Below are 19,416 nucleotides of genomic sequence, written 5' to 3' on the forward strand. Positions count from 1 at the left end.
AAAAAAAAAAACAAAAAAAAAAAAAACAAAACAAAAAACAAACAAAAACACAAAAAATTAGCCAGGCATGGTGGTGCACACCTGCAGTCCCAGCTACTTGGGAAGCCGTGGTCAGAGAATTGCTTGGGCCCAGGAGGTGGAGGCTGCAGTGAGCCAAGGTCACACCACTGTACTCTAGCCTGGGTGACAGAGTGAGATCCTGTCTCAAACAAACAAACAAACAAAAATGATGATGTTACCAGGAAACAAAATACAATAAGCCTGTGCTATTCCTTTCACAGGAGACCAATTCCAGAAATGGCCTGAAAAATATGTCAGTAATTTTACTCTTCCCAGGGCCACTGTATCAACCAACGACAGAAATGAACCTTTTACTGGTTCTTTGTATACAGACCCCACTTATTTCTAGGGCTTATTATTTTTTCCCTAATTTAGAGCTATAACCTCAGAAATGGAATTGACCTTCCCATTCAAAAAAGGCCCTGTTAATGGGGTCGCTGGGCATTGTATGGCTGTTTGCAAAGCCCTGTCTGCCCTAAGTGATGGGCAGCCCCTGCCAGCTGCCAGCTGAATTAAATAGGCGACACCCCCTCAGTCTCTTAACCTCCCAGGCTGTGTTATAAGAAAATCACTCTAATTCTGATCACTAGGTGGTTCCTTCACACCAGCTTATCCCATCCATTGTTGTTTTCCATAGTCAAGTCTGCGGTACATAAGACTGTTGGCCACTAAATCCTTGGGCATGTCTAGGAAATTATTATAGCTGGAAATTATTTTCAAAAGTTACCCCTCCATTCCTGCACACCTTAAAAACAGCCCACATCTTTCCGGGCATCGTCCATGTTGGGAATTGTCTCATGCGTAGGGACTCCATCTGATAATAACTGAAGATCTAAAATCGGTTCTCAGGACCAGTTAATGACTTCCCATTCATTCCCACAGAAGACACCCGGAAGCAGCACAGGGATCATATTCAGTTTGTGCAGCGTATTGAGGGGAGATACAGACAACTTCTAACAGCATGCATATGCACTTTGTGGTATTAATCTCTTCCTCGGGATCTGTGTTTCCGCAGTGTTTGTTCAGCCTTCCTGACTCTTTAACCTACGTTTATTCTCCATACAGGAAGCCATTCACCCTCCACATGAGGCAGCCCACTGAGGCTAGACTGCAGTGAGAACACATTTCACACTAATGCACTGGCTGCTTTCCAGAAAATTGTTGCTGGCAATCATATCTTGCCATCTGATGTCAACATTGGCATTGAGAGGATGCTAATAAAACTGCGAAATCAGCTAAAACTAATGTTTAATGCATCTACCACGCAACAACAGCCAGGGTTCGCCATCTTTAGGGCTTTGAATTCTGATGTTCCATTCATACTCTTCAGTCTCCTGAGCAGCACTTCTGAAACTTAAATGTGAATATACACAGCCTGAGAATCTTGTTGAAATCACATTCTGACTCAGTAGGTCTGTGTGGAGCCTGAGGGTCTGCATCTCTGCCTGCTCCCTGGTGGCCTCGCTGCTGCTGTCCCGGGACCACTCTTGGTACTGAGGTTTTTATTTATTTAATTTTTTTTTTTTCTTTCGAGACAGAGTCTCACTCTGTCGCCCAGGCTGGGCTGGAGTGCAATGGCACCATCTAGCCTCACTGCAACCTCTGCCTTCAAGTTTCAAGTGATTCTTCTGCCTCAGCCTCCCGAGTGGCTGGTATTACAGGCACCCACCACCACACCTAGCTAATTTTTGTATTTTATTAGAGATGGGGTTTCACCGTGTTGGCCAGGCTGGTCTCGAACTCCTGATCTCAAGTGATCTGCCTGCCTCAGCCTCCCAAAATTCTGGGATTACAGGCATGAGCCACCGCACCTGGCCGGTAGTGAGGTTTTTAAGAACACTGATGAAGCATACACCTGTGCACACAGCACGACTCTTTACAACTTATTTCTGTTGTGTAAGCAGTTTCTAGCTCCCAGACTGTCACTCTGAAAAGGCATCAGAAGGAAAATGTCTAGTCTAATCTTTTTTTTTTTTTTAAGCTAGTGCTTACCTTGAGTTATTTTCTTCCTGGAAGATTTTTTTTAATAAAAAAATCAATTTTATGTTACTATCTGCCAAGGCAACTTTAGTTTATGGTCTTCCAAGTAGAGAAAAAGGGAATAGAAAGATCTCTTGTAGGGGCACTCCTAGCCCTGTAATCTACTTGTTAAAGGATGAGCCACAGGTTAAAACTAAGAAATGTCATTTAACAAATTGTAAGCATCTAATGAGGGTAGTCGTGAATACAGAAATCAACAAAGCACTATCTTCTTTATCCCAGATATTTTGGTCTCACACAGGTGTACAAACAGTTCTAAGGCAAAGCAGAAGTGATTATCCACAGAAAGAGAACTACCTTGTGTTTTTCCCTCAGGGAGGAACTCATAAAAGATCATGGTGACTGTGCTCCCATTGACCTAAAAAGCCTGTTACCTGGCATGTACAAAACAAGACTGGACTTATGGAATCAGACACGTTTTGAAAAATGTGACTTTTTTTCTAAGAGGATTCTAGACAGAGCAGATGGAGTCTGAGATAATTTTAACCTCCAATAACTGATTACACTGAACAGCACCTCAAGAATTGCTATTTTACATGCTGTTTGCTTCTCGATCGGACTTTGGAACATGATTACTATCAGCCGTAAGTCAGAAGACAGACAAAAGAGGCTCTACAGACAAGTCACAAGAGAGGAAAGCACACTGGGAAACTTGGCTTCAGGGGATCTGACCCTGGACAATGAAATAACAAAGTTAGAGAGGGAATGGCTTGATACGTTTCCCACATAAATGTGCAGACTCATGTGAAGGTGCCAGCAAGGAGCCAAACTGCACACAGAGTGGGATCTGTGGGGTGTTGTTGTTGTTGTTGTTGTTGTTTGTCTGTTTGTTTTTAAAGAAAAAGACGGGGCCAGGCGCAATGGCTCACGCCTGTAATCCCAGCACTTTGGGAGGCTGAAGCTGGCAGATCACTTGAGGTCAGGAGTTCGAGACCAGCCTGGCCAACATGGTGAAACCTTGTCTGTACTAAAAATACAAAAATTAGCTGGGTGTGGTGGCACGCGCCTGTAATCCCAGCTACTTGGGAGGCTGAGACAGGAGAAATCACTTGAGCCTGGGAGGTGGAGAGGTTGTACTGAGCTGAGACTGCACCACTGCACTCCAACCCGGGAGACAGAACAAGACGCCTGTCTTAAAAAAAAAAAAAAAAAAAAGACAAAGGAAAAAAGACCGAAATATGAGCAAGGGCCATCTTCTCAACGCGACTGTGGGTAATTTTAACTTATCTTAATATTTTCCCATTTCCTTCAAAATTCTTTACATTGATTATATATTAATCTTACAAAGGACAAGACCAATTAAAAAATAAATCTCCCATCTGTCCTTTTGTTTCTAAGGCATGTTGTTTACAACATAGTTCCTATTTAAAATTGGATTTTTAAAGTTCCATTTAATTTCTGAAACAGACTTCTTTCATTTAATTTAGTTTCAAGGATTTAAAAACCAATCAGGAAAATCTGGTGCAACATATTATACTCTGCCACCACAAACACCCTTGAATACTGCAGGTTTGTGTCTCTGCAATAATTAGGCCAGATGCTTTTCATGTGCATCTCCTATTGGCCCACCACCAATTTTTAAATACATGGGACGTATTGATCAGTTCTTCTCTTTATTCACTGGATGGCTAAGGCAATGTCAGGAAGGTTTAGAGCAATTCTCCTGACTCAGACGGCGAGATGTTTCTAACAGAATATCTATTGTTCCCCCACAAAATGAAAGTGCTTTCAATAGCGAAAATGATCTAAAATTGGCAGATGCGTTCTTTTTCTTTTCTACACTAGTCTTTCATGAAGAAGCCCTAGCTAGAAACAACCACCATGGTGCGGTGTGCATGGTAATGTAGTGTGTGGCCACACTGCAGAGGGCACCATCATCATTTACAGCTACACATGACCACAGCCCAGGGTGACCAAGGCAGCTCCTATATGGCCATGACCTGTAAGGACCCTGCTGAACACTGGAGCCATATGCTAATACCAAGTGGATAGACCACAGCAAACTGGTCAACCATCCAGCTACTTAGTCATTCAGTCATTTACCAGGTCAAGCTCTGGAGACTCAAGGCCAACAGAACACCTTTCTTAGCCTCATCCTATAAAATCGAAAGGAGGAGACAGGCATTACAATAGACCAGCATAATGAAGATTTGCATGGCTACATACAATGTACAGTGAACAGGCTCCAAGAGAGTGAGTTGTCAATTTTATATGGGGAAGATAGGAAATATTTCATACACAAGGCCACCTTTGAGCTGAATCTTGAGAAATGAGTAGGTTCTTGCTTTGCAGAGCTGGGGTTCAGTGAGATTACCTTCAATTATCAATGTAATCATCAATATAAATATACATAGCAACGAGTCCAATGCCAGGCACAGAGAAGGTATTCAACAAATGATACTAATAATAATATTACTTTCTCGGTGGGATGGATTGCCAATAGAAAGATGCCTTTAAGGAATGACCTGTACCATTGAAGAAGAAAGTGAATAAAATATCTGCATCGCATTCACAACTGACTGACAATAAATGGGATGATAAAAATACAGTTGTTAGTAGTTCAGGTACGGCAGTTCAGTTGCAATGGAAACTATGCAAAATGACCAATTCTACATTCATGGTATTATACAACTACAAGGGTCTTACATTTTTAAGAAAGCCTGGAATATGAGAACAGAAGGGAGAAGGACTGGTGTTTTTAGAGGACCTACCATGTGTCAAGCCAAGGCCTTTATATACATATTTTGTCAATTAATTATCACCCCAATATTACGAGGTAAGCATTATTATGCCACCTTAAAGAAGACGAAATTGAGATTCAGAGAGTTGAACTGATTTGCCAGAGGTCACACCACTAATGAGTATTCAAGTCAGGATTTGACTTTGTATTAGTTAAGTGTCTCATTTCGAATTCCATGCTCTTTTTATTATATCATGAAGCATTTCCATGTGAAAAGCCACATTTACAAAGGAAAATATGATTAGTCATTATAAAAGGATAATTTAAAATAGTGAGTCCCTTTGGCACATTAAAATATGATTTTTTTCCAAAAAAAGTTGTTAAGTGTCAGCTTTTCCATTATAACAACTACCAACAATTGGGTACCAATCACAGTGCTAAATTTGCCATGTGAATTGTTTCATTTAGTCCTCATGACAACTTATAGAGCAGGCATTATTATTATTATTCACAATATACAGATGATGAAACTGAGGATTATCAGGGTGTGAACTATTTCCAATAGGAGGATAAATTTCACTGTGCCCAGAGTAGAGGACAGATTTGAATTCATCTATAATTCTACGGAACTAATGTTTTTCCTCTCTGTCATGTTATCATGTATATCTATGCTTAATTTATAGCATACATAAGCAAATTTCCTCATTATAAGTAAATTCAATATACAGAAATTTTAAACTTAACTAATCAGTAAGTTGGGTAGGCTAACTTAATTTTCCAGGCTTGGATGAAAAACCACAAGCTAGATTTTCCAGACTGAAATCTCAGTCCAGGCTCAGCTGAATTTTTTTATTTGTTTGTTGCAGGGATAACTGACTGACCAGCTGACTTTAAAGTCCAAGTTCTTTCCATCATCCCAACATGCTCCTGCCAGACAGAAAAGGCTCACAGGCCGGGTCAGGGCTCCAGCTGTCATAGAAGCAAGAGAACTCACCACCAGAAGGCAATCACAAAGCCAGGAGACTTGTAAACGGCCCCCAAATGCTCTCAGCACACTATGGAAGGGCTTTAGAAAACCTATCTTCAGTACAGCAGTGGAACACTAAGAGAACTTAGAATTCATTTTACAGCGAGCTAGAATGCAATTTACAGAAAACTAACTTTTGCTAAAATGAATCCAAGCCTTAAAATATACATCACTGCAGGTACCCATAATTGATGACATCCTCAGAGGAGCTCAAAGTGAAAAAAAAAAGGACTTAAATCTTCCCAATTTGGAGGCACTAACATCTACATAAGGATAGGTGTAGCTCATGAGTCCTAAATATTGACCAAAGATATGTGACCTAAAATAGCACATTCTATTCTGAACACTTCAATTCTGTAAGTGAAGTGTCATTATGATTCTTAAACTTCTTTTTCTTTGAAATCATCTATTTCCATCAATTCGTAGCTCTAATAAATCATGAGGATGGTTTAACATGTGCTCTGAGCTTTTGTAGAAAATTTTAATTTGACATTTTAAAGTGTAAGCTAAATTACTTGTATCAACTGTTTTTTTACTCCAATTGCAAACAAAACTAAAAAGTATTACATTCCCTTTTGCTACATAGGTAGTGTAGCAAATCAATAGTACACATTCTTTATACCAAGAATGAAAGGTTTTAATATGCTTGCAGAAGTTAATTAGAACTGTCACAGAAAAGTTCTACTAATAAAAAAGGAAAAATACCACTGCTGCTAACAGCTACAGAAAACCTCCTTTTCCATTCCAAATAAATCCTATCAGATTCTAAATTTCTTACATTTTATCTGGAAACCTCTAGTTTCCACATTTTCTATGCTTATCAACTCCTATAGCCAAGGTCAGATGCAATAATAATTTGTACCACTGTTTTAACTTGTAAGAGGAAGACATATCTTAAGCACTCTAAACTCAAGAGTTGACCAAATTATTTTTACTTCAGATTAGAATTAGATATTAAAGGCCAAAAAGAAGAAAATAAAGACCATTTTGTGATATCTGATTCATAGATTCCTATTAATCATCATTACCATTTCCTGTAATCAAATAAACTCCTATATTAAACACCTAAAATAAATGGTGGCAATTATTGACTCATTTCCAAGCATCTTTTGAGCTTTATGTTTATAACAGGCAATGAGGATTCATGATCAAAAGATACAGAGAAGATGTAATAATGGATTAATTTATCAACAGCTACTGGGATGTCCTCAAAATGGCAGTTATGATGCTTTCTCATGGTTTACCATCTAAATCAGTTTATGGCTACCCATACTTCAGCTGAGTAATTCCTAATGTTTTCCATATTGGGAAAACAACAAATTGTTTGCTCACTCTAGCATGCTAGCAGTGGTAGATTTTTTTTTTTTTTTTTTTTGAGACAGGGTCTCACTCTGTCGCCCAGGCTGGAGTGCAGTGGCGCAATCTCGACTCACTAGCAGTGGTAGATTTTATAAAGCACATGGCCTATGTGAAATGTCTATAAGATAAAAATATAACATCTCTGGGTTTTTTTCTCTTCACTAAAGCATGCTGCAATGTTGTACAGATCTTTGATGTTGAAAAGTAGATAAGATAGGGATGTGCATTTATTTTCTACTTAAAGAGCAATCTAGTTTGTCGTTGCTGTATTTCAGTGGGAAGGGGATCATTGGGAAGTGCCCTATCTATGTTCTTTACAGTATAAATCACCTACTTAGGCACTAGCTGTTCTATGTTTCTAAGGAAGGATTCAAGAACCACAGATTTAGCAGCTCAAGAAAGCCAGATTTGCTTTTCCATAAAAGGAGTCAGGAGATATGCAAGGGTATCTTTGTAGCAAATCTGGTAACTTTTAGTCTTATTTTAAGCACTTAAAAAATAGTTATACTCCAAATGGCCTCTGGGAGTAACTGCTTGGCAGGTTAAGTGAATAACCCACAGCAAAGTTCTAACATCCAGAGCTTGGACTTGGGCAAGAGGAAGAGACTCTCAGACTCTAAGATCCTGCAAATCCTCCCCTTGGACACGGGTTCAGGGGACATGATTTTAACTGTCAGCTAGAAAATGTCCCTTTTTCTTCTTTGGAGGTCTTTAACCAAGGCCCAGATTAAAAAAAAAAATGCATCACTGAAATTAAGGCATGGTAAGTGCTTCCTTGAACTTCCAGCCATGCCAGCAAAAGGACTGATGACCTGGTGAGCAGTCACCCTGAAAGTTGCAAGGAAGAGGAGGAAGGTCAGGGCAACCATTTGCTGAAGCTTCAGTGCCCCTGAATAAAGAATAGAGTTGAAATCATTAGAAAGGGTTTGCTCACACATAGGCTGCTTATGAACCACAACAGTCATCTTGGCCAATTGCAGCTTCCTGCAAAATCTTTTCTAGATTGTGCAGCATTTCCAAAACGTTTATTTCCTTATCTCAGTCTAAAAACATCAAAAAAAGTACTGTTCAATGAACTCTTTGCTTAGGGCTAACACAAACCCGAGAGGCAACTGAGCAAGGAGTGGTGGCAGAAACAAGTGAGAACAGCATGTGGTCTATGCCCTCTGGTGTCCGTCTCCTCTGGGTAAGATATTAAACAGCAGGCTCCGGCTTTCATGGTTCCATTGTCCAAAATCCCAGCGTCAACAGTTTTCATGCCATGGATACATCTGTAGGCTGCCCCAAGGCAATCTACAAAACCATCTTCCTCTCTACCCATTTACTCAAAGCACTCAAGCAATTCATTTTTTAAACAATTCTATTTCCTCAACCCAAAAACATGAAATTCTTTACTGGGCATTGGAATTCCCATATTGTTTATGGAGTTGATGTGAGGGTTCAGTTAAACTATTTTTTAAAAAGGTGGGACAAGTAATCTTAGGGTGGCATCTTGTTGGCAGCATATGGACCCCGATGCCACCACAGGCAGGCCAAGATGGTAGCAGTGCAGGTGCCACCCCACTATGGCCAAGCGTTATTCCACAGGACAGCGTGGAGGAAAGTGATTTATTCTCAGAGGCTTATCAAGCCTCAGTCTCTGCCAGGGTTGTCAAAAATTCTATTCCAACAAACTGCTTATGGGACAGATTTCTCTTTTGAGCCAAAAAGATTCTAAAGACTCCTGGGGTCCATGAGGAAGCATCTTTGTTCTCACTGGGAACCCAAGGAATAAGTCTTTATGTTCTTTCCACTTTATCATCCAATTCCTCTGCAGCTTTTCACTGATCCTGCTATGAAGAGAACATGCCAACACTAGGGGAAATGCCACAGCAGCAAACTGAACGCTTGACAAAACAACAGTTGAGTACAACAGTCAGCAGAATGACTGCAGGGAAAAAAAGGACAGAACAGAAATGTTTCAGATGATATTCCTTGGACAAATTACTCCCTTGACAATTCTTTCTCAATACATTTACATCAGTTTGGTGCTTTAACATAATCTAAAGTGGTACAGTGGTTACCAGCACAAGCTCTGGAGCAAGACCAGTTTAAATCATAGCTGTGTGGTCTTGTGCATGTTTTTAACAAGTTCTGTGCCTTAGTGTTCTAATCTGTTAAATGGGGATAATAAGCAAGTTGTTATGAGGATTAAACATGCTAATACATGCAAAGCACTTAGAACAATGCTCAATAAAGCTATCATCATTATAGTTCAAAATTGCTATTGCATGTATCATCATAGTTGACCCATAGCACTCTATAAAACACAGGTAATCATTTTATCTGTGTTTCACTGATGAGGATAATGAGGCTCAGTTAAGTGTTTTGCTAAAAACATAAGGAATCTATGGCTGAGCCAAGACTTGAATCCTGGTTTTTTGACATTAAACCTCGGATTCCGTCCCATGACTTTGGATTATTTACATGTAAACCACAGTAAACTAGCCGTTATCAAATATTGATTCTAGACAAATTCAGTAAGGAAGAAAACAACTGAGAACATCATACCTATTCTAGGGATTTATTCCTGAAATAAACAAAATTAAATAATCAGCTGATGGCAAATTTTAGCTAAAGTCATTAAAGCCGATTTTTAGATTGAGAGTAGCATTTTGGAACTCCCAAAATTCTGAAGTGCAGCAGGGAGAGGGAACATTTATCCATATGTATTCTGTGCTCTAATGAGACATTTTATAAAAATATTTATTTGAATAGGTAAATATTTATGAAAATAGACGAACTCCCATCTTGAGAAAATTCAATATATGAAAATTCAGAACTACAAGATGTTTGAATAACTCATTAGAAATGGAGCCAGTGAAGGGCTTACAAAATGTGTAAAGGTGAAGTTTGCCATCTTATTGCTACTATAATTCACAAGCCAGCATGAACTTTCTGGTCATTGACAGATTGATGACATTTAGGCTACAGACTCTTAAATATAGAAGACTAGGTCTCATCCATTAGAGAATCTCATCCATTAGAATCCTTATCCGCATGATACTTAGGGCAAGGGTTATGAGACAAGCAAAAGACGGTAAATACAAATGAACAACTGGCACATATTCCTTCTTTCCTAATGAATTTTATAATTTAGAGCGTCTGAATGGATCCCTAAGGGAAGTATTCTTTCATGACTAATACTCTTTCTAGGATTAGCATCTGTTTCTAATTCAGAAAGTTTGAATGTGCTAGCCTTTAAGAACTTGGAGGAGTCTTCTATTTAATAAGATCAATCTTTTAATTCATGGATCATTTTAATTTTAATATTTACTATACATACAAATCATTCAAATTATCCCTCAAAAAAATTTTTTTAAAAAAGCATTTTGATAGCACCACATTAAAAACTAAACTTCCAGCAAAGATAGTGTGCTCAAAAGTATAATCTGGTAAACTCTGAATGACTAGCAAATCATGCTGTACATATAATCAAATTTTTTTTTTTTTTTTTTTTTTTTTTGAAACGGAGTCTTGCTCTGTCACCCAGGCTGGAGTGCAGTGGTGCGATCTCGGCTCACTGCAAGCTCCGCCTCCCGGGTTCACGCCATTCTCCTGCCTCAGCCCCCTGAGTAGCTGGGACTACAGGCGCCCACCACTACACCCAGGTAATTTTTTTTTTTTTTTTTTAGTAGAGACGGGGTTTCACCCTATTAGCCAGGATGGTCTCGATCTCCTGACCTCGTGATCCACCTGCCTCGGCCTCCCAAAGTGCTGGGATTACAGGCGTGAGCCACCGTGTCCGGCCCTAATCAATGTTTTTTAATTCAACTCACCATCAAGGTTCTGTCAAACCTGTACAAAAAGAGTCCACCCAAGACAATAAAAGGTGATGCTTCCTTTGGGTTCATCTGACCAACTCACATTAAAATGACCACCCATCCAAGTCAACTGATGTTCATTCTGTAGCTGAAAAACCTCCCTTTTATTTTAACACTGAAAAATACAAGATGCATACTATTCTAGAAATATGTCTTTAAAGCTATCCAGATGGAAATATGTCATTTCTTAGATACATATTTTAAAATCTATTAAAATGTAAGTAAATCTCACTAGTCAACACTACAAAGACTTAAAATCATAAAATATTTAGGTCAAAGAAATAAGTAAGAATTTTCCCTACTGGTCACAGTTTACTTTCACACTTCAGTCATTCATTCTTCAGGCTATAAGATCTATGAGAAAACTGAAAACAGATGACAGAAAAGAATCATTATGTTAAGCAAATAATAAATGAAAAAGTAGAAATCACTGAGTAATTATTTAATCTTCAAAGATATGCATTTTTTTCTTACTTTATTCCTATGAATAATCCTGCTCAACTCAAACTTCTGACTGTTCTAGGGCCAGCAAGTACATATTTGTTGATTAAGTGACCCAGGCCCTTTAACAACTTGAGCAAAATGTATGCTTTAGCCACGTACACCCTCCGACTCCCTGGTTCTTGCCTTAAAGTCAAAGTCACATCACAATATGTCTCTTACCTGTTTCCCATCCAACGTGTACAGGCGTTTCACCACTCCCGAGTCCAGCTTGATGGCATCGGTGATATCGGTGAGGACCTGCTCAAAGGAATGAGCCGTTTTCTTGTTCAGCAGAATCCTGACAGCTTTCCGCGGCTTCACGCCACTTCTGATGATGGTGACCAGCTTGGGCCGAATGAAATCCTTATTCTCTCGCACCTCTGAAGGGCTTCCTTTGGCAGCGGCCAGTGAAGACACTGCCCTAGAAGCCGAGGTGGTCTTGACGTTCACCGACCAGTTGGGGTTCACATTCTTGGTGTACTCCAGTTTCTTGAAGGGCTCTATGGAGCCACATACATAACTCTCTCCTAAGGAAGAGAGAAATATATTTAAATTTACACTAAAATATACCCATTTCTTTTTTCCTACTTATCCTCTCTTTTGCCTTTTCTGCTTAGGGGCAAGAGCTAGCCCTGACTTTTCAAACAATGGAAGTGTGATTAATAATTAGGGAAAAAGAAAGATTTCTGATTGCTAATCTGGCACTGTCAGCAACAGATCCACATCCTGGAAAAACAAAACAAAACATTATTCCTCCATTTCCTCATCTTAAGGTCGGTGATAGAAATGCTGATCTGCTTGAAAAGACCTTAGAGAAGTGTGAAAGTGAATTTAAAATAGAAAATATTCTTTGGGAATGAGAGATATTTAAATCTGCAGAAAATTTCAAAATTGGAAGTACCTACATTTGCTACCTGAGATAATTTAAACACTAAGAATGAATCAGAATATAGCATCTTAAAATAGTCATATAATTTACGAATTTGATGAGAGTTGATGCTAAAGATTTTGTAAAGCCCAGTAAAGTTCCAAAAGCAAGCAAATAATCACCCTTCCTTTCTCTCATCTATATAGTGCCAATCACAGTGATCCACACATAGTATAAGGTCAATTCACACTTGTTCATAAGTAAGAGGTTTTAGAAGTGTTCAACATACAAACTACAGCTTCAAAAATGGGCTCTAAAATAAATATAAGTAAATGTTTATTAAAAATGACTCCTTAGCAGGAAATCTTTTAATGAAAATAATCAGACTATTAAGTAGATGTAGATCACACACACAAAAAAGAAAAACATGAACCAAGAGACAACAAATTGTAAAATGACAAATTCTAAATACATATTTCATAAAGTTAGGTCAAAGCCTTTTGAAATTAAAGATTTTGTAATGGCTTTTTTCTGTGTTAATAAGTTTTTGTAACTAGGAATAGGTAAAAATGCTGAAAGACCTTCATAATTGTAGGTAAAATGATCTAGGCCTAATCTAACACAGCCCACTGACTTTTATCTAAGTCCTTGTATTATTTTTAAATTCACAGTGCAAGCATCCAAGGCCAAAGAATAAGTAGTCACATAAAAATAACTGAAGCAGGCCTTCAAAAGTTAAAAAGAGCAGTTATACATGTTACTGAACACTTGTTTTGCAGATGTTCTTAAAACATCCTCTCATGTGTATACATACACATTATGCCTCACTAGAAGTTGTATGAATACTGCAAGTTTAACCAACCCCATTTCTATTCACCTGGCAGATCATGACTTGTCTCAGCTATGCCTTCCTCAGAATTTAAGTAAATATCAAAAACATATATGTATTTTTGATATTTACTTAAATCCTGAGAAACGCATATTTGGGTACTATAGAAACAGCAGTGTTTTGGGAGTTTTCATGGAGTGATGACCTGAACATGATAGTGGGAAGACAGAACTGGAAATTCGGGCTCAAGACCTGGCCTCTCCAAGCATGTGACTTTGGACAAGTCCCTCAGATTTCTGGGTGGTAGTTTATTTATCTATAAAACAAAACCTCATTAGGTTTTTATGAAGATCAAATTAGAAGATAGAGATCAAAGTGATCTCAAATACAAACCTGCTATGTAAGTGAAAATGACCTGAGGCTACATACCCTAATCGTGCAGTAAGCCTGAAAGAAAAATTCAAAAACAAAATTACTAGAAATCGGTAAGCAGGTCTTATATTGAACAGTTACCAGTGGACACCACGTTGGGTCCATGTCAATGTGAGAATGCCCCAACACTCCCCAGTGAGACACACGGCATGTAATTGAGCTGGCAAAGCTAGCCTCTGTCAGAATTCTGTGCTAACTGAAGATATGCAATTGTCTGATTATTTATAAGTCTCTATACTAAGCTAATAACTAAAAGCAAAACAAAGATATAGAGAGCAGTTTACATTTCAACAAAAACTTTAAAAATATATTAAATTAGAAGAGGGAGCAGTTTTAGAGAACATAGCAACATGGAGTGAGTTTGTTAAAAGAGAAAATAAACACTTTTTAAAAATATCTTCTTAGATAAAGCACGCTGAAAATGTTTAAAAGCATAAGAAAGTTCTCCAGTTACACTGAGAAGGCATCGCTGGTTTGGTTCAAGCAACAATGATCAGAAGAAATATGTGTTTAATCTGAGCTGTAAATGTGAGGCTCCTCTGCTGGATAATCAGATTTAAAGACTGGAATGAGAATCTTAGAGAAGGATGCGAGACTCCAGTAACAGATGATACTGTGCTAACAGGAAAGCAACAGCTAAAGGAAGGAGAAGGAGCTGCCACCAAATCCAAGATCACACACCACAGTCATTTAGAGTCTGTGACACTATTCAGGAATTCAGGAAAGGCCCAGATGGATTTCCTTATGCTAATAAATTTCCATTGATTTCCTTATGCTAATACATTTCCATTTTATCATGAAAAGAAATTTCCATTAAATCTTTTCAAATCTATGTATTAACTATTTTTACCATAATCATAGCACTGAACTTCTCTCTGCCACAAGAGATGTGGTTCCCACCTTAATGCAGTTAAATTAAAGTTGATTGTATTTTCTGATTTTGTAAAAAATAGCTTTTCAATTCATGGGCTAATTATCATCGATTATTATAAATTAACAAATGTGATTGTTCTGAATGGGAAGAATACATATTTTTGATTTGGTCAAGTAGCTCTAGATATCCAGTGTTCAATCTCTTCCTTAGTGTGACTGAGAGTTAAGAGATAAGTTATAATCTTGTTTAAATAATCATTTTTAGAGTGCATTCAAGTATTGACATGAGGTATGTGTGTTAAGTGCCATTTAAAAATAACAAGACAGGGCCAAGCATGGTGGCTCACACATGTAGTCCCAGCTACTTGGGGGGCTGAGGTGGGAGAATCACTTGAGCCTGGGTGGATGAGGCTGCAGTGAGCCATGATTGTGCTACTGCACTCCAGCCTGGGCAACAAAGCAAGATCCCATCTCTCTTTATTTAAAAAACAAACAAACAAACAAACAAAATAACAAGATAAAGTAAGCTTACAATTACTGTAGTATACTTCCTCTTACATACACTAAGCCACCTCACACCCCGAAGTCTTTTGGTATAACTTCTACTGCAAAAATGAAATAAAAGTGAATTTATCTAAAACAAACAAACAAACAAACAAATAAAAAAACACAAGGTATTTTTGAGCAAAACAGCCCAAAATTTGCTTTGGAAGCTTTGCATTACTTCCTATAGGTGAACTTGAACAAGGATGGCATGATTGCAAAGCTCTTAGCGGTGGTACTAGAAATCGCAAACATCATGATTTTCTGGTTGGTTATCATACAACCAGTTTTTCTTGTTTGTTTGTTTGTTTTTTCAGTTTGTTCAAGCCCTAAGGATTCTATGATAAGTCTGATTCTTCACTTGAAATGTAATACTCTGGGTGTCTAAGACACTCCAAGAAATAGCAAGATGCTGAAGCAGCATCTGGCTGAATTTTGTTGTGGCATTTATGAAGGCCAAAAACTCATCTTTGTTTTTAAGTAGAGAGAGAGATAAAGAAAATGACAGTTTTTTTTTAAAGTAAGGAAATAAGCATGAAATTATGTTTGGATCCAACTAATACTAAAATGTCAGAATATGGTAATTTCTTTCCTGAAAGATTTTAGTTATTTTCAGAAAGTTGGAGGATGAAATAATATCTAAGTAAGCATACTAGATTATTTTTAAGATACTGAAGAGTTTCTGTTTAAAAAATCACCTATGTATTTTTATTTTTATGTTTCATTTTTTATGTTTTTGAGACAGAGTCTCACTCTGTCACCCAGGCTGGAGTGCAGTGGTGTGATCTCAGCTCACTGCAACCTCTGCCTCCTGAGTCCAAGCAATTCTCCTGCCTCAGCCTCCTAAGTAGCTGGGATTACAGGCATGTACCACCACACCCAGTGAATTTTTATATTTTTAGTAGAGACAGGATTTCATCATGTTAGCCCTCCTGGCCTCAAGTGATCCGCCCACCTCAGCCTCCCAAAGTGCTGGGATTACAGGCGTAAGCCACCGCGACTGGCCTGTATTTTTATATGATCATACTGGCCATTATTCTTCAAAGCATAAGAATACATTTCCTCTAATAAGATTTATTATTTTAAAAATCTGTGAAGTTAATTCTACTTTGCCATTCGCTTCCATTATGAAATTAGAATATTTCCACTTAAAATGAGTTCCCTGGGCACTACTGAAAACTGACAATGTGGTACCAGTTCCCTGGGTGACTGGGCCTGCAGTGTGTCAGCTATAAAAGTGTTCCTCCACGAGACTCTATATTGGGGGATTCTACAAATTTGCCTCTTATTGTGGGAGTTTTTTCATTGGCTAAGAGTAAATTCCAGTTCTGATATTACTTAACTTCAGTCTGAAAATGACCTCATCTCCATCTTTCACATTACTAGAGCTGGTTGTTACCTCCTCTAGGCTTCCTTAAAGATCAATATGTGGCATAGTCAAAAGCATCCTTAAGTGAAGGATATCCGTAATATATTTCATTTTTCCAGAGGATAAACTTTCTGATTAAAAACTCTGGCAATTAAATTTCATTATTGTGAGTTATGGCAAAATCTAGGAAAAACTCAAATATGTATTGAAACCTCTGCAACTGAACTGAATTAAATTACATGAAATATTGTTTACAGAATAGAATATCGTAAAGTACCTTCTGGATATTACATTTTATGAGGCAACTCAGATACGCACAGCAACATTTCATAATCTACCTGGAAGTCACTGGCTTAGGATGATTTTCATTGAGCTATTAAAGGCAAGAAAAAAGATTTCCCAAAGGTGCTTATGGGTCATTCTTTTGCAGAAGTCTTCCGTAACACAATAGAACATAAAAGTAAGCTTATAGAAAATGAACTTGAATGTGTATGTCAGACCTGTGGACATGTCACCTTCTCAAATCCAAAGCAACCGAAAAACAACATTAAGGAAAAAAAATGAGAGATCTAAACTTTTTGAAATTGAAAAGTAGAGACTCTTTTACTTATTTCTTATAATAAGCATGGCTTATTATAATTTACAAAAATACAAGGTACAAAAATAGATGGCAAAGGATAAAAACAAAACAAAGAATATAGGGAAAACACATGGAGGGTGCTTAAATAGTAAGCCAAGAAATGCAAGTTAAAGCAGATTTAAGATGTACTCTTGTACCTATTATAATTGCAACAAAAGAATAATCAAAATAAAGTGGTATTGAGGTTGCAGCAACAAAATAATACAAGGTGCTAAAATATATGACAAAGGATAAACACACAATAAAGTATAAACAGAAAACACCATTACAGACACTAAAATGGTAATAATCATTTTAAAAAGCAACATGGAAAACTACTTGGAGCCACGAAAATGTTTATACCCATAATCTCATTGCTAAAAAATTTTGCGTAATAACAAAACAACAAATAACAAAACTGTGACAAGCACATACAACATTAACAATGAAACCTAAAAATTAAAAACAACCTCCTAAATCCTGAGTCATAGGTGCAAGACCTAACTTAGCCACTCTGGGAAGGGAAAGAAACCTAAGTCAGGAGACTATCTTCAAATAGGTTAGAAAGCAAGATGTGTCTATGAAAAGATTCCACCACAAGGCAGTAAGTGATAATTGCTAAGTAAGTGGTCTAGGCCATCCTAATTCAGAGGAGAAAGAAGTCACTTCCCACTTCCCACTGGGCTATCTATGAAAGGGAAATGGAATTCACACTGGCCTTGGAAGCAAGGGTAAGATTACCATTGACAAAAAAGAGAGGGGAGAACATTCCAGATAAAAATAAAATAATAATATGCTCTGTTGCACAGTACAGAAAGGGATATTCTGTGATATATTAAAACATTTTCTCAAAAAAATGAAATAAAAATGATTCCATAGACAGACGAGATAGATAAAACCACATCAGGCAACAAGGTCAGAGTTTTACACATGATCAGCCCTGGGTGATAAACAGGTTGCACTGGCTGCAGTGTGAATGAGGGGCTGAAGTGAACATGGGGAGAGAGAAGTCAAGATATCACCTAGAAAGTCATCACAGCCGACCAGGAGAGGAAGTGAACTGAATGTTACGTATCCACACTAGGGACAGAGGAGTGGATGTTACGAGGAGTACTTAGCAGATACAACCAGCCAGAATTGGCAATTGACTGGATGTGGGTTCCGAGGGAATATGAGGCAACAAAAACACTGAAGTGATGACACTGAAAATTCTCTTTGGGCCTACTTCCCATACACCACAACAGGTACAATTAGAAGGGGAACAGGTTTGGATTAGGCAGTAAAGAAGGAAATTAAGTTGACTGTGCACATATTAAATTTGAAGTTCCTAGAAGCCAATCAGTTGGAGATTTCCAGCAAGCAGAAATAGGAATGGAGAAGAGAGAACAAGTTGGAGAAATGTCTTAGCAGAATCAACAGAATTTGATGATAGCCTGGATTTGAGGGATTAAGGGAGAGAGAAGTTAAGGGTGATGTTAAGTTATGTGATGTCTTAGTCCTTTGGCTGCTATAACAAAAGACCATCAACTGGAGGCTTATAAACAACACACATTTATTTCTCACTGTTCTGGAGGCTGGGAAGTCCAAGATCAAGACACCGGCAGATTTAGTGTTTGGTGAGGGCCCCACTTCCTCACAGATGGTGCCTTTTCATTGTATCTTCACAGGGTTGAAGGGGCAAGGCAATTTTTGGAGGCCTCTTTCATGAAGCAATGAATCCCATTCATAAAAGCTCCAGCTTCATAAACTAATCACCTACCAAAAGCCCTACCCCTTAATAGCTTTACATGTGAATTTTGAGGGGGTCCCAAACATTAGGACCCTAGCAGGTGGTAACACTATTTAATAAGAGCTGGAACATGAGAGAAAGAATGAATTCTGGAAAATGGAAAAGAATGAGTCCACAATTATACATGTTGAGCTTTAAAGAACTAAGGAAGAGAAACAGTTCTATATGTCCAGGTAGTTGGAGTGCAGAAGAAAGATCTGATTTAGGAGTAACAGGCCTTAAAAGAGCGGTTAAAATAATGTCAGTTGATGAGATCACAGTGGATGATCCAAAGACAGGAAAATGGAGGACAGTAATGTTTAGAAATTTGGCAAGTAAAGAGGGAAAAGAAAATCACCATTACAACACTATAGTAATAACTGCTATAGGCAAGATCCACCAATAAATGCCAAAATTCATGGGCAAAAACTTAAGGAGAAACAAGATATTTACACAGCATCAAAGTTTCTTCCCGAAATATTAGTTACAAAGGGGAAAATTATAACTTTAGAGTGAATATACCTGACAGACACTGCCTTCACCAAATGATCACAGGTAACCAACAAGACATATCAACATCCTGTACCCCCTGAAATGATGTAC

General features: G+C 38.0%; 1 protein-coding gene and 1 long non-coding RNA gene across 5 annotated transcripts in view; one reads left to right on the plus strand and one right to left on the minus strand.

Annotated features, from left to right (window-relative positions):
• LOC129526493 (uncharacterized) overlaps positions 1 to 6,350 on the plus strand; it is a 31,315-nt gene extending 24,965 nt beyond the window's left edge. Inside the window, exon 3 of the long non-coding RNA XR_008671152.1 lies at positions 5,647 to 6,350. This is a non-coding gene — a long non-coding RNA (uncharacterized lncRNA). The remainder of the gene's footprint in view (positions 1 to 5,646) is intronic.
• Positions 1 to 19,416, minus strand: part of DCLK1 (doublecortin like kinase 1) — a 354,676-nt gene that overhangs the window by 323,409 nt on the left and 11,851 nt on the right. For all 4 annotated transcript variants that reach the window (XM_019039829.4, XM_055360707.2, XM_055360708.2 and 1 more), the window contains exon 3: positions 11,693 to 12,039. In XM_019039829.4, coding sequence (XP_018895374.1) covers positions 11,693 to 12,039 — 347 coding nt within the window. The remainder of the gene's footprint in view (positions 1 to 11,692; positions 12,040 to 19,416) is intronic.

The sequence above is a fragment of the Gorilla gorilla genome, chromosome 14 (assembly GCF_029281585.2).
Source record: "Gorilla gorilla gorilla isolate KB3781 chromosome 14, NHGRI_mGorGor1-v2.1_pri, whole genome shotgun sequence".
NCBI lineage: Eukaryota > Metazoa > Chordata > Mammalia > Primates > Hominidae > Gorilla > Gorilla gorilla.